This window comes from Ambystoma mexicanum, chromosome 12 (genome assembly GCF_040938575.1).
Source record: "Ambystoma mexicanum isolate Mex_15411 chromosome 12, UKY_AmexF1_1, whole genome shotgun sequence".
Classification (NCBI taxonomy): domain Eukaryota; kingdom Metazoa; phylum Chordata; class Amphibia; order Caudata; family Ambystomatidae; genus Ambystoma; species Ambystoma mexicanum.
The window spans coordinates 647413170-647428461 of record NC_090936.1 but is presented as its reverse complement, the minus strand read 5'-3'; the positions used below and the strand labels follow the sequence as shown (position 1 = coordinate 647428461).

Sequence of the window (15292 nt, the reverse complement as noted above, 5' to 3'; positions counted from 1 at the left end):
AGGCAACAGTATACCATAGTCTCCTACGATGCCACCAAGACCAGAGCTGATAATGAGACATGTCTGTCCGCCTCGGAGAAAAAGTACTCTACGGTCGAGAAGGAGACGCTGGCATGCGCCTGGGCCAAGGAGTACTACAGGTCGTACATTAGGGGAACCAAATTCCGCTTGGTCACAGACCACAAACCCCTGTTGCACATGTTGAGCCCTGGTGGCACAAAAACAGCGACCTCGATGCCTAGCAAGAATTGCTGCCAGACTGCAAGAGTACACGTACGAATTTACCCACATTGCAGGCTGAACGCTCAAGCGGACTGCATGTCCAGGTTACTGAATCAAAGTACCCCTGGCATCACATTCCTTGAAGACAAATGCGTTGTGGCATCCATAGGAGACCTAAGAAACAAAGAATGTATGGAGATGAGCGAGTCTCATTGGCTGGAGGAAATGATACGCAATGATGCCCTGGGCCAAGTAGCAGAATGGGCCTGCAAAGGTTGGCCCAATGAGAGAGCAATCCCACAAGGTCTGAAACCGTATTGAAAGTCAGCGACGAGATCACAGAAATGGAGGGTCTAGTAATGAGAGGCGACCAAGTAATTCCTGCAAGAGGCATCCGCAAAGTGATAGTGTAGCGCGCATGCAGGTTACCTGGGCAGCAATATGACACAATGCAGAGTGCGCAACGCAAATTGGTGGCATGGAAAGGACCAAGAAATAAGGGCAATGATTGAAAGATGCCATGAATGCGCAAACAGCGACAATAGGCTAAAAGTGAGGTAAACACCCATGTACCCACAGAAATCCCACCCAGTGTTTGGCAAAAAATAGGGATGAATGTATTGGCCCATTGGACGGCATGTCGAGCGACAACAAGTACGGGGTAGTCATGGTAGACCATCTTTCGTAGTGGGTTGAAATTGAATTTGTGCCGGACAACACCACAGGCACAGTCATAGAAGTAATCAGCGCCATCTTTCAAAGAGAAGGACCCCCCAAAGAAATTTTGACAGACAATGGAGTGCAACTAGTTTCCAGAGAAATGCAAAGCTTTCTCAAGAAGCACAATATCCGGCAATTGAGAGCAAGCCTGCATCACCCACAGGCCCATGGGCTGGTAGAAAAGGCAAACTGATTCATTAAAGGAGCCTTACAATTGGCATGCGCATCAGGCATGAATCCCTGCAAAATCGTCAAAGAGACTGCGGCAGCGCATTGCTTGACACCAAATGACATCACAGGAGTATCTGTGTTTCAGATGTTGAGAGGGAGAAGGGCCACATCCACACTGGTATCACCATGGCTACACAAAGTCAGAGAGGACGACATCATCATGAGCGACATCATGTTCAGATAACAAAAGAGCAAGGAGATCATTAAATCTCAGGGTGACAAACGCAGAGCAACATATCGAACGGAGGTCAGTGAAGGGGACTTGTTGAAGACACGCTTGTCCCACAAAGACACTGTAACGGATTCCAAATACAGCAAGGCCATAGAAGTCACACTGAAAGGTACCAACCATGTCTACACCAGTGACAGGAGAAGTTGGAACCTGGAAAGGGTGGCTGTGTATAAAAAAATGGGCATCCACCTAACCACCCAATCCCCCAAAGCAGCCACTGATAAGAACCGGCCCCAACAGGAAAGAAGCCAACCAGAGCCACAGACTTCATCATGGACCAGTAACAAGCCTTTCCTACAAAAGGAGGTGTGTGGGGACACATTGCGCAGGGAAAAGGCAGCAGAGTTGGAGCAAGGCACCAGATGACAGCCAGGCCTCGGCACTCCTCCTGAGTGCGGGAAATCAGCCCTCCTACAAAAGTCTGCCTCACCAGCAGATCTCTACTAAAGCTGAGCGTAATGCCATGGCTGAGGGCAACCTCATGGGAGCTCAAGCTTGCAGAGGATATTAAATACGCCATGACATGCTGTGCAGTGGAACCAACTGCATGGGGCAAGGAACTGAACAGCGAGTACTGCCCCCGTACCCCAGCTCCGGACACTTACCCGTTACCCTGTTTGGTTTAGGTGTCACAATAAACACCTCTTTCTTTCTACTACAAAAGTGTCATGTATTCTTTCAGGGCCCTGTTGTGATGTCACTTCATCACCTCATTCCACCGGAGTGAGGAATGTTTTGGTCTCCCCACGTTCCACACGGAAAGCAACCCCCTTCTCCTAACCGTCCGCCCTCGCCTCCAGGGGCCGTATAATAAAGCTCCCTCCCTACCATTACAGCCTCTGTAGTTTTTATTACATTTGGCGGTGAGGCTTCCCTTTTCTCCCGGCGAGCTACACTCGGCCCCCGGAGCTTCCCCGCTCGCCCCACTGCCATTCCCCAGCACAGCGGCGACCCCTGCGGCTCTCCTCCATTGCCGCTCCCGCCTGCCTCCCTCCTCCCCAGCCCCGAGTGAGAAGGGAGAAGGGGCCGCCCGACAGACTCGCGGGGCGGCACGACGGCACAACAGGTACCCATTTCTTTTACTTTTGGCCCTAACAGCTGTAGCACTCAACGCGCGTTTTACGGATATATATCAACGGCCGTTTGAGGAAAGCACCTCACAACGTGCCCTACGTGCCACCATTTTGTTTTTACCAGCTTCCACGGCAACGGCACCGCGATCCCCAGCAGCTGATCACACTGATCACAGCGGCCCCAAGGATAAAGCCGCACACCAGAGCGCCCCCTGTGGAAGGGACAAAAGAGAAAGACCTGTGATCCCAGTTTCGCTCCCAAAGACTCCAAAAACCATCATCCCAGAGGCCCCAACTATACATAGCCTCACTCCACAGCGCCCTCACAGGCTACAGAGAGCAGTGAAAGGAGCACAGAGAGACATTGCTGAGAGTGAAACACAGTATAACAAGTTTCAGTTCGCCCCAGAGACTCTGTGACTTAGACAATTTTATGCACAGGACTCATAGTGCACGTAACATTTTTCAAACATCAGAAAACTGCACCCAAGCACACTGGGCAATCACAAAGAGGACACACTGAACAGTGGAGTGACCACTCTCCAGTGGCACGGCAACTCAACCCGCACGCTCCCCTCACAGCCAATCATGCAGAACGTGCCACACCCCACCAAGTTTCTTCCTTGCCCCGGTACCCCAACATGCCCCTGGGAGCAATGGCTAGACAGCTTTCAGATATATCTCAGAGCCATTGGTGGCAGCAAATTCAATGATGATGATGATCTCAAGGAAGCGACCCTCCTGAACTGCATAGGGGCCGAAGGCCTAAGGTTATTCAGGGCACTTCCTGAGCCAGATCATGCAGAGGGCGAAGGCAACCGAAAATTTGACATAGCCTTGGCAAAGCTCACCAAGCCTTTCGGCAATAAAACAAACGTGGTTTTGGAGAGGTACAAGTTCTTTTCCCGGAAACAGGCAAAGGGTGAACCAGTTGATACCTATCTTGCCTCCCTCAGGGTGCTCATGTCTACGTGTGACTTCACTGGTGTTGGAGATGAATATTTGAGAGACCAGCTGGTACTCAATGTAGCAGATCCCCGCATACAACAAAAACTGTGGCAAACTAAGAACCCCTCACTAGATCAAGCCACTGAAATAGTGAGAAGTATGGAATTCGGGGACCGATGCATGAAGGAGAGACTGGTCATAAAAGAGGGCGTTGAGGTGAAGTCCATAGATGGCTTCTCTGAATCTGAACATGACAAAGCTTTGGTAGCAGCCGTGAGGAGCGTGCCTCAAGACACCAGGCGTAACTCCAGAAGAGGGAGAGTTTCAGTGTATGACAATCAAAACCCCACGCACTGTCAAAAGCGTGGGTGGTACAAACGCCACGACGCGGGGAAGATGTGCCCTGCTAACAATGTCGAGTGCTACAAATGTGGTCTATTAGGGCATTTTGCCAAAGTCTGCCGCAACACCCGAGGGAGACCAAGAAGATCTGGTAATGCCAACAGACGACCCTTCAACAAGTATGGGTCTGTGAAGACAGTGGACTACGACCAAGTGTCAGACAACATGTTGTCCATCAACCAGACATGTCCACAAGTACAGATCCTCACGGTCACCTCTTTCCAAGAGTCGAGCGGTCCATGGGTCAACATGTACGCCAACGACATACCCTTGAAGGTAATGGTAGACACAGGGTCCCCATATACCATGGTGGATCTTGAGACCTTTGTGAAAGTACTTTCTGGTAAAGTCCATGATCTACGGAATTCCTCGGTGAGAGCCACAGGGTATGGGAAAACCCCCATTGACATCATTGGGTACACATGGATCAAACTCAAGTTTCACGTCAGACAAACATACTGTAAGTTGTTTGTAGCCAAGAACGGTTCCTCAGTAGTAGGATGGGAAGAAAAAGCGGCCCTCCAAGTGAAAATCCACCCTGGGGAAGATTTTCCCATATTCAGTGTGCTCAAAAACAACACTGACATCAAATCCAATTTGGCTCAGCAATTCCCCAAAGTGTTCTGCAATAAAATCGGATTGCTTAAGGGTTTCCAACACAGAATCATATTGAAAAGAGGCGCTGTCCCCGTGCTCCATCGAGTGCGTGGAGTCCCCTTTGGGACTAAAGCAGCACTTAAAGATGAACTCACACGTCTATGCAATGAGAACATTATACAACCCATAGAGAGCTCTGAATAGCTTTCCCCCATCGTCCTAGTAAAGAAACCCGACAATTCCATACGGATGTGTGTTGACTTGAGAGATCTCAACAAAAATATATGGGTTGACAGACACCCACTTCCTAACATATCTGAACTCCTATCGACCATGGAACCAGCAAGCTATTTCAGCACCTTAGACCTCTCATCAGCGTATCACCAAATTGCGTTAGATGACAGCTCAAAAGCCCTCACCTCATTTGTCACACCTTTGGGAGCTTACATGTTCAACAGAATGCCATTCGGGCTCGCTTCCGCCGCAGCAGTCTTCCAGAGACTCATGTCACATCTGTTTGGAGGCCTCGATGGAGTACAATGTTTCCAGGATGACATTCTCATATCAGCCAAAACTGAAGAGGAGCACGACGACAAACTAATGGGCGTATTACAGATAATTCAAAGAAGTGGACTCACCCTCAAGCTGGAGGAATGCAACATAAAGTGTAATCAAGTCTCCTATCTTGGTCATTCCATCGATGCCAGGGGCATCCGTCCCAAGAAAAAACTCCTTGACACAATACTGAGCTTAGCTGAACCCACCAACAAAGACCAATTGAAAAGTTTTTTAGGAATGACCGAGTACTACTCCAAATTCGTGAATAACTATGCCAACAGAACACAAAACATGAGAAATCTCATGAAGAAATTCAACAGATTTGAATGGTCCACAGAATGTAAGAACGAATTTGAGAACCTCAAGTCTGACATCAACCAAGCTCCAGCCCTCAGTATGTTTGATTATAAAGCCAAAACGATAGTGTCAGTAGATGCCAGCAAGATCGGCCTTGGTGGAGTACTGGAGCAACAACAGAACGGCAACATTGTAACCATCGCATTTGCATCCAGAGTACTAACAGGTGCTGAATTGAACTACTCCACCATCGAGAGGGAAGCTCTGGCTGTCAAGTGGGCCCCACAACATTTCAGAAATCTAATATGGGGTCTACCTATTCTCCTAAAGACTGATCACAAACCTTTAATCAACATCCTGCAATCCAAAATGCCACACCTTATCTCACCGAGGATAAGGCGTTGGTTTCTAGATATTATGCAGTACAATCTTCAAATTTGTTAAAATCCTGGCCCACTAAATCAAGTAGCAGACTGCCTTTCGAGACTACCCACCATTCAAGGTAATGAGGATGTCGAAAATGATGATCAAGAAGAGGATATTATAGCCGCCATAAAACCTGCCATACCCTCCGACGAATGGACACGTAGCACCAAAGCTGACACAGAACAACAGGAAATCAGAAAAGCTGTGATGAATGACTGGCTTGGTGTTGGGAAAGAGTTGGCAAACTTCACTCCATTCAAAGATGAGATACCCATGAACGAAAATCACATCTTTAGGGGAAATAGAGTGATTCCAGCCGTGGCCCCCAGAAAGAAACTACTTGACCGAGCCCATGAAGGACATCTGGGAAGGAGTTTGACAAAGAACAGGATAAGGAACAGCTACTGGTGGCCCAACATGTGGAAAGAGGCGGAAGAGACAGTAAAAAACTGCAATGCCTGCGCTTCCAGTGATAAATCGAAAATCTTAAGGAAAACCCCACTTCAGCCGGTAGCGACACCCAAACATGTATGGTCAAAGCTGGCAATAGACATTATGGGCCCCTTCGAAAATCTGGAGGAAGTAAAAATATTCATCATCGTAATTGTCGACTACACCTCCAAATGGACCGAATGGGGTGTGGTAGATACCAGCGCAACCACAAAGAAAGTCACTGACTTCTTAACTGAAATATTCAACAGGGAAGGTGACCCCAGAGATATAGTCTCAGACAACGGGTCCCAGTTCACCTTGTCAGAATTTCAAGAATTCCTTGACAAAAGATCCATCAACCACATCACTACGTCACTTTACCACCCAATGTCCAACGGGTTGGTGGAAAGAATGAACAGACTGATAAAAAGCGTCATCCAACTGGCCACCGCCAATGCTATGCCTTGGAGAGAAACCCTCAAGGAGGCTCTGTACGCATATAGAACAACGCCACTCTCCACCACCAACGCAGAGCCTTTCACCTTGATGCGGGGCAGAACCGCAACCAACCAATTGAGACCAGCATGGATCTTCCTAGACACCGGTGAGGCAAGATTGAACATGCAACCAAAAATGGACATAGAACAAATCCATAATACTATAAAGGAGAAGCAGAAGAAGTACAAAACATACTACGACAAAAGAAACGGAACTAAACGGATGTTCTTTCAGGAAGGAGACTGGGTATGCATCAAAGAACCCAGGAAAACACTCAAGGGTGAATCCAAATTTAGATCTCCACAAAAGATCATGCATTGTCACGACAAACCTTTCACATTGGACGACGGAAGATGGTCCCACGATGACCTCGTGAAAATAACGAACGACACTTGCAAACCTAGCACTTCCAAAAACCATTTCAATGGTGCGTGGTCAAGAGAGAATGTGAAGAAAACAACCACCGACACACACAGACCTGGTACATCCACAGACTCAGAGGATGGCATAAGATCAAAAGATAAACATTTCCCTGAAGAGACATATTACGCCAGACACACAAGAGAGAGCGAACCCTGTCACACCAATGAAGAAAAACCTGCCAAGAGTCTGTCGAAAAGGAATCGCAAGATTATCCGCAACTTCAGCAACGACTTCATCTACTACTGATCACATGTCAATTTTATTGATTTAACTTAGCCAACCACACCACCCCGTTTTCCCTGCTCCCCCCCTCTCCTTCCCCTTTTTCCTATAGATAAGGAGATGTTGTGATGTCACTTCATCACCTCATTCCACCGGAGTGAGGAATGTTTTGGTCTCCCCACGTTCCACGCAGAACGCAACCCCTTTCTCCTAACCGTCCGCCCTCGCCTCCGGGGGCCGTATAATAAAGCTCCCTCCCTACCATTACAGCCTCTGTAGTTTTTACTACAGGCCCCTACAACTACATTTTGCAGAAAGTTAACAAGACCGTTTAAAGTGAATAACTGGCGTTTCGTTTCTGTGATTCAGGTTCAAAGTTGTACTGGAGGAATTGACAGGACCGCTAAAACTGTGTGTGGCCTGTCACGCGCAGATACTCACATGGCCTCAGCAATCACTGAATTATTAGCACCTTTTCATTAACTTTTCCCATACTAAATGCATAAAAGTATTTACAAGTAAAAGCAATACGCTGTCTACAAACTTTTTTGACACCAACGCAGTGGTCGACCACAACCGGCGCAAACAGATATTCAGAGGCATCAGCCCCTCACAATCTCCACATTTTTTGATTCCCCATGACTCATAGGATTTTATTTATTATAAAATGTGGCGTGCAAATGAGGATGACAAAAGATAAATCACCACGCCAGATCCCGCCGCTTTACTCACCGAGAAAAAGCAGCTGCTTTGGCTGATAGTGGAAGTCGGACTGGGTACTGAAGAGTAGAAATAAACACCCGAAACAGACGATAACGACCTGGGATGAATATATATATGGAGGTGCACAGTAACTCTGAATTCAGGCGTGATACCCCTTTGCCCATTGAAAAAGAAGAAGGACAAGCTCAGAAGCGAACACATCCGACTGCTCGAATACCACATGTAAAACAATTACGCCATTTCTGAGCGGCTCATTCTATCGAAATAAATGAGCATCAAGAAGCCATTAAAGCCATACCAACATTTAATCACATTTTGCCAGGCATATACCTCTATTTTTTAATGTATTCAGTATATTGTCTCTTTAATTATTTTGTATATGTTAAAATTACTATATCTATTTAGTAAAAATTATAGTTAGACATTACTAGAACATTTGACATGTGTTTGAAAAAGTATAAATCTTTGACTATAGCTTAACGAATTGACTGTGCGGAAGGAATTCGTTTCCATCGCTTCCTTGTCATGGTCGTTGAATTAATATAGTATATTAATATATAAGTATTTATCTAGCGTGTCTCTCTTCTATGTTACTGCCTATTACAGGGTCTGTGAATAACATAAAAATTGGGCACTCTGTAAAGGGGCGGAGCCACAAGAAGAAAAGCGGTAATGGCAGACTAGTCGGTGGGCGTACCCAAGTCTGGGGGCAGAGATATATAAGCATATGCCATAGCCTGTAGACCTGTGAGCAGAGCTACCTTGCACAAAGAGACGCCTTTAGGCGGTGTCACAGTAGTCTGTGGGCTGAGTCACAGTGAAGTATGGGCGGAGTCATAGCTCCCCAATGGCCGAGTGGGCAGTGTAGGCGTAGTCACAGAGAATAATAGACATATAGTCATGGAGAGAGAATTAGTGGGAGGGGCTTCAAATACACATGGGCGGGGTTAAGCGTCAATGGGCGGAACGAGTGACGAGTAAACAGGAAGCCATAGAAACAGCAAGCGCTCAGGTTGTTTCCATCTGAAGCCGGCGGGGAGGCGCCGCGCGCCTTTGAGTGATATTGTGCGGCTGCAGAAGGAGATGAACTCAAAGAAGGGTGAGTGAGGCAGCGCACACCGACTCCTTCCACCTTAACACACTCGCTGGTGTCTAACGGTCCTTCTTCTTCTTTCTCAGTGTCGACAACCCGGGCGCGGAAGAAGAAGTCATCGGCGAAGAAAACCAAGGTTGCCAGTAGGCAGTGAGTACCTAGTAAGCCGCATCGGGACCAAGGGATGTGTATGCGCCAGGGTCGGGGGCAGATCGGCCGTGGCGCCTCCTCAGGGTACTTTGTAGCTGCGATCGATCCCTTCAGCTGGATCGGCTGCAGGATCGCTATAGCGCAGTATAGAGGGGCGAAGAGTCGGGGACTGTTCTAGAATCGCACAACTAGAGAGCAAAGATTTACTGCCGCAATTCACCACTTTTATGCTTAAGTGTAGGCACAGCCTCAACAACCGAGGCACAGTGAAATATAGAAACCATAGTCCATGCTCCTCAACATGCAGTGATAGTAACCATCCGGATTGTGGCAATACATCTTAACCCTTGGTTCATGCTAATCCTTGGTGTTTACAATGGTTGTATGCTTCATTCAGTTATTTATCCACAATAATGGCAATGCAGGCACGCCACTGACATACATCAGTGAATGAGCATAACTTACCGTGATAGGTAAGTATTATGCCCTTTCACTATACCAATCCACAGCTTTCTTTGTCTCTTTAATGCAACCATCCCCTAATGTAACCCACAGACCAATTAAGTGTAAGAATTCAGTCTATTTATTACTGGTAAAAAACACACATGTTCCATGATATAGGAAGATATCACAAATATATTCCATGACACACAAGCCGATGCAAACTTGTCCGTTAGACTTCTTATTGTATTGTGTTTCCCTGCCTTGGTCCCGCATGAATGCTTGCTTGATAGAATGCCTGTGGAATGGTGTGGTGTGAATGCCCCTCTAGATTCTCTGTATGTCAATTGAAGAAAGCCTGGCCCAGAGTAAGGGTGCTTATGGATGTTCTCCCTCTATGTAACTTACCTGTACCTGTTATCCTGAACCTGCACCATACAACCTACGTAAAGGTCTTACCTGCAGAGTGACTCCTGACTCATCTGTGCCAGAGTAGATCCTAGCAATAGCTACAAGGAACTTGAAGAACCCATTCACTAGGCCTATGTCAAGAAAAGAAGGAAGCGTGAGAGCATGCAGCACAGAGCAGAGGTAGAGAGCTCTAACCATAGGAAGAGGAGACATCCGATGCGCCCCCACCGGCCAAAGGTGAGCTGACCCATGTGCAGAGAGCATAGCAGCAAGGAAGAGGCAGACAAGGGGCATCTGGGAGCGGGAGCGCAACTACAAGGGGCAGTCATAGGGCGCTGTGTCAATTTGGGTCTTCCTGTGTGACTGGACACCTAAGGCGGCTGGGTACAGCTGAGACCCAAGCCTGGGAGAGGCACATATTAAAGGTGGCCGTCTGCCTGGTAGAGTAACTGATGGTGGCCCAAAAAGGACCTGGCAGAGACTGTTTTGAAGGTTCTGTGTGGCCTGGGAGAGGAAAAGGCAGCTATTGGGCCTGGGAGTGAACGAGTAGTGACAACCTGGGAAAGTGCAAACCAGGCGGTCACCTAAGTGTCAGAAATGAACACATTGGCTGGCAGCGCTATTGCATGGGAGCGTGTAACATGAATGGAGCTTGGAGACTGTGAGACCACAAGTGGTCTGTTAGAATCTGGCTTCTCTCGCGTTAAGAAATAGGATTTACAGCAATGTGATGGCTTTTACTTGAGTGGCATCATCATGGTATGTGAGGAGCTGCAGCTCGGGACTCGCCTGTAGGAGGAGTGTCGTCTCATTGGTGCTCCGCGCATCCATATGGAGCATGAGAAGGCAGGAGTGACAGAGATGCAAGTCTTGGTAGGTGTCTGTGATGGTTCACGCTTTGAGGTCCGTGTCAATCTTGTGTGCGTAGTGTGTCCGTCGGGGCAAAGTGTTAGTTCGGAACGGTTCCTGAGCTTTGTCTTCTACGATGCTTTGGTTACACTGGTGACATATGAAAACGTCAAGGAGAGAGCGTGCACCGTGTCTTTGTTTATGTTTTGCGGCAAGAGTGAAGAACACTGCTGCGTGTCTTTCGCAGGGTCAAAGGAACTCCGTGTGTTCCATGCCCAGAAGAGGGAGAATACTGCGGGAGTGCTGTGCTGGAAAAGTCATGCATGGCAGCAAGAATGGGCACTGCAGGAGGAATTCTTATAAGGATTGGAAAGAGGGAAGCATGGTGTGCACCAGCACTGTCATGAGTAATGAGGTACTGTTGCAGATGTATTCTGTGTTCATCCGTGTTATGTCAAAGAGCTTAAAGTTAATAATTGGAACTCAAGAGACACTGCTGTCCACAGCATCAGGGTGTTGCACCTTCTTAAAGACGTTTTGCTGACCATTGGTTGTTTTTTTTCTCCAGATGGTGCAAGATTATCAATTGCTGTGAATGTTTAAATATTATGGGCTATACTGGGCTATACGCAGTATTTGATGTCACGTGAGGCCTAAAGTGGGTGTGTGGTCCGTATGATTATTTTTTTTTGTGGTACATTGTGCATGTGGGGCTGTGACAGGTGGCTACGGTTTCGTGTATTACTGAGAGTTTACGTGACATGGCCTCTGTTCACTTTAATGGTTTTTACAGCAAATTATCTGTCGTGTTGAGTTTCTTTATTACAAACTGTCATGGCCTTTATCTTATTGGGGCAAAATATATGTACTGTATGTTTTTCTAACTAAAATTTGCCTCCACAGAATCATCAATGTTTTTAAGAACTGGTTTAGGTAACGGCAATGGACTGTGGACTATTTTATTATTTTGCTTTACATGCCTTAAATGTTAAATCTGCAAAATATTGTGTGTTGAGGACGTTGGTGTGTTATGTTTTGTATTGTAACCTGAGCCTACTGGCTTAGCAACCCACTGTTTTCAGGGTGTGACAGCCCTAGTTTTATGTGCCTGTTGGTGGTGTAGTGTCCGCTAAGGAGCCCGGCCACGGGCCATCTGCGGTGTTGGACACCCGCACTTGGGGGAGTAAGGGGGGAATCCTGGTTGTGCCTCTGGGAGTTGGACACCAGTACCTTTTAGGGGGTGGTCCTCCATCAATTTGTGCACTAGAGTGGGTGACGGTCTCTTGTGCTTAGTTCTTCTGTTTGGGTGTTGAAGTAGAAAAAGGGTGCGCTATGTTGTTGTACACCTTAGTGGTTGGCGGCAAGATGCTTGTGGGTTCTGGCCTGAGTTTTTGTGGCATTGTTAGGGTGTTGTTGTGTTGGGGCTGGTTCCCTTGTTTGGGTGTCTGTTTGGCCTGCAGCACACTTTGAGGGTATTGTAGGGTTGATTGGCTTCATTGTAGGTCCCTGAAACGACATGGTAGGTGGGAGCGTAGCTCCGTGTTCTTCGTAATGGAGTGAGTGGGAATTTGTTTTGATTTTGAAGTTGGAGGTTGGTTGTGGCCAGAGTAATGTTGGTTTTATGCTTTGGTCCCATTACCTCGTGGTTTTCCCTTTGCTCTTTCAGTACCTTGTTCCTTGGTTTCTGTTGAAGAGGGAGATGTGTTATGTCTTGTTTCCCTGCCTTCGTCCTGCATGAATGCTTGCTTTATAGAATGCCTGGTGGAATGTATGCCTGTGGAATGTTGTGGTGTGAATGCCCCTCTAGATTCTATGTATGTCAGTTGAAGAGAGGCTGGGCCAGAATAAGGGGGCTGGTGGATGTTCCCCCTCTATATAACTTAATTGTACTTGTTATCCTGAACCTGCACCTTACAACTGAAGCAATGGTCTTGCCTGCAGAGTAGCTCATGACTCATCTGTACCAGATTAGTTCCTATCACTTACCTAACAATTGTCGCTTTTCCAATTTCCACCCTTTCTATGACCATGCTTTGTTATTTGTGCAATTTTAACTTCAGCCATGATAAAGCACGAAACACATATGTTGCATATGTTAAAACAATGATACACTTTTTTGTTGAAAGTTTCTGTGGCCATTTTACCAATAATATATCGTTTGACTAATCTTTGGTGGTGAGGGAGGATAGCTCAGTGGCAACTTTTTTCTTAGAAGCTAGACAACGCAGCGCAACACAGGTGTGAATTCCGATCCCGTGCTTAAAAACCACTCGCTTGTATTAAGCGCATTATAAATGAACAATTATAATTAATGTACTAAGAGACCAATAAGTGTAAGAATTCTAAGAGATGTCTTAATTGGCATAGCAAAAGGACATATTACTTACCTATAATACTGTTTACAGTAAACCATGCTCATTTAAAGGGCACATCTGCAGGTGACCATGCTCCTCAAAATATATGCTTAGTAACAATAAATTGTGAATTTCCAGGAACCCAAGTTCATCAAAATGTTAGTAAACTGCCATATCTCAAGCTCCTCAACATGTAGCTTTGTTAAATTAACCAGAGCTCCTCAAACGATAGGGTTGCTTACAGTAAACCATGATCATTGAAGAAAGGAGACCTCTGCAGGAGCCCATGCTACTCAAAATACATGCTCATTAGCAATAAACCTAGCTTACACATGCACAGCAACAGTAAATGGTATGACTGCCTCACCCTGAATATATCAATACATGCAGCAACTGGTGTCCATTTAAATATGCAGCTTTTCACCTTAACTCAAGCTAATCAAAATATAGGGCATCAGCATGCACACCTATTAATAAACATATATGAACGTTTTCAGTAACCCATGCTTATCAATTCTAGGGCTGTCAGCCGTAGCATAAGATAATTAAAATGTATGCCCATACCCAGTAACCCATGAAAAAAATTATAAATACACATGGCAGTATGGCAGTACAGCACAACATCCGGGGGTTGGTTTCACCAACTCATCAACATTTCCATAAGTATAGCCATATGTCATTTTTTATCTTGGATTTATTTTCTAAAGATCATAAAATCTGTGCCGACGTGTATCAAGCTATGCAATCTTCATCAGAGCTCAGCGATACATTTTGGGATGTTAGTACCCTGTTAGTGCTCTGATTGGTTAGCAAAACTATATCTTGGGATTTCTAGTCCAAAACACCTGGCAAGCCTAAAGTGTCTGCAACACATGGCCTATTCTCTCATCACAAATAACGACCGCAAGAAGTCTGCTCTTATACATCTCTTCCATCTACCTAACTCTTTAGTTAGCACATCAGGACTCCTACCTATGATGGGGCACCACACGTATCTCTACAAAAGTCAAACTGTGACATTTATAAATATGCCCACTCCCTATAATCCAAATGTCAGTCCCCCATAATTTGTAATGGGGGATTTGCAAGCAGTAAACCAAGTAATGCTGGTGATGCACATTCAGTATGGAAGTTTGGACGTGACAACATCCCTTTTGAAAGCGGTGCATGCACCATTCATCAACAGAAAGTAAAATACTTCCACAACCAGACTCTCGTCTCCTTAAATAGTTGAAGAATTCTCTTAGCGACCCTCATAACCTGCATCTCCCTAAAACCGCTCGTTGATTTCTTATAAAATAGGACTTTTCAATCCTGTGTCACAGATGGAGGGGCAAGCTCTTGTAACGTTGCAGATGCATTGTTCTCGGATGCAACCATGATTCTTGCGGACCTTACATTGATCCCCCAAGTCAAGAAAGTACAATGTCAGTGCTGAAAATGTGTAGGCTATCTTATTTACCCTTGGTGCTTTAGAACAATGATATCTCCATTTTGTACCACAGGCTTTTTCGTCCTTTGGAGACCATGCTTTTCCAACCAAAATCATTAGCAATCTCTTTTTGACTGCTGGCTCAAAAAGCCCTCAGATCCTCAGTGACACTCTCCCAATACACGTCTTCACTTCTTCAGAGTTTAAAACTATAACCAACCTCCTGTTCCCAAGCAAAATACTTAAACACCCTTTGCCGTTCAATCATGAGAGCATTTTTTCTCCTCTGAACAGCTTGGTCTAAAAGAAATCTACACTACAAAAGTCTGCAACTCAATTTGAATGATGCCCTGCATATCCTGGTTGGTGTTGATGCCTTCCTTTGTGCAAAAGTTTATTGAAGTTAAATGATCATGTGCCCATGTTCTATAACGTTTTATATAGAGCAGCTTTGACATATTTCAGCTGTGCAGGGCATTCTCATTCACTGATCTGCAAATGGTGCCCATCCATAACCCGTGGGCCAGTGATCATGTTAACGCATACGTTACCCCTAGT

General features: G+C 46.0%; 2 protein-coding genes across 3 annotated transcripts in view; one reads left to right on the top strand and one right to left on the bottom strand.

Annotated features, from left to right (window-relative positions):
• PUS7 (pseudouridine synthase 7) overlaps positions 1 to 8183 on the bottom strand; it is a 1198018-nt gene extending 1189835 nt beyond the window's left edge. For both annotated transcript variants that reach the window (XM_069629126.1, XM_069629125.1), the window contains exon 1: positions 8014 to 8183. In XM_069629126.1, the coding sequence (XP_069485227.1) occupies positions 8014 to 8168 (155 nt within the window). In that variant the 5' untranslated portion in view covers positions 8169 to 8183. The remainder of the gene's footprint in view (positions 1 to 8013) is intronic.
• Positions 8184 to 8758: 575 nt separating this feature from the next.
• The window catches only part of SRPK2 (SRSF protein kinase 2), a 1693306-nt gene continuing 1686772 nt past the window's right edge, over positions 8759 to 15292 (top strand). The window contains exons 1-2 of the mRNA XM_069629122.1: positions 8759 to 9103; positions 9184 to 9247. Coding sequence (XP_069485223.1) covers positions 9088 to 9103; positions 9184 to 9247 — 80 coding nt within the window. The 5' untranslated portion in view covers positions 8759 to 9087. The remainder of the gene's footprint in view (positions 9104 to 9183; positions 9248 to 15292) is intronic.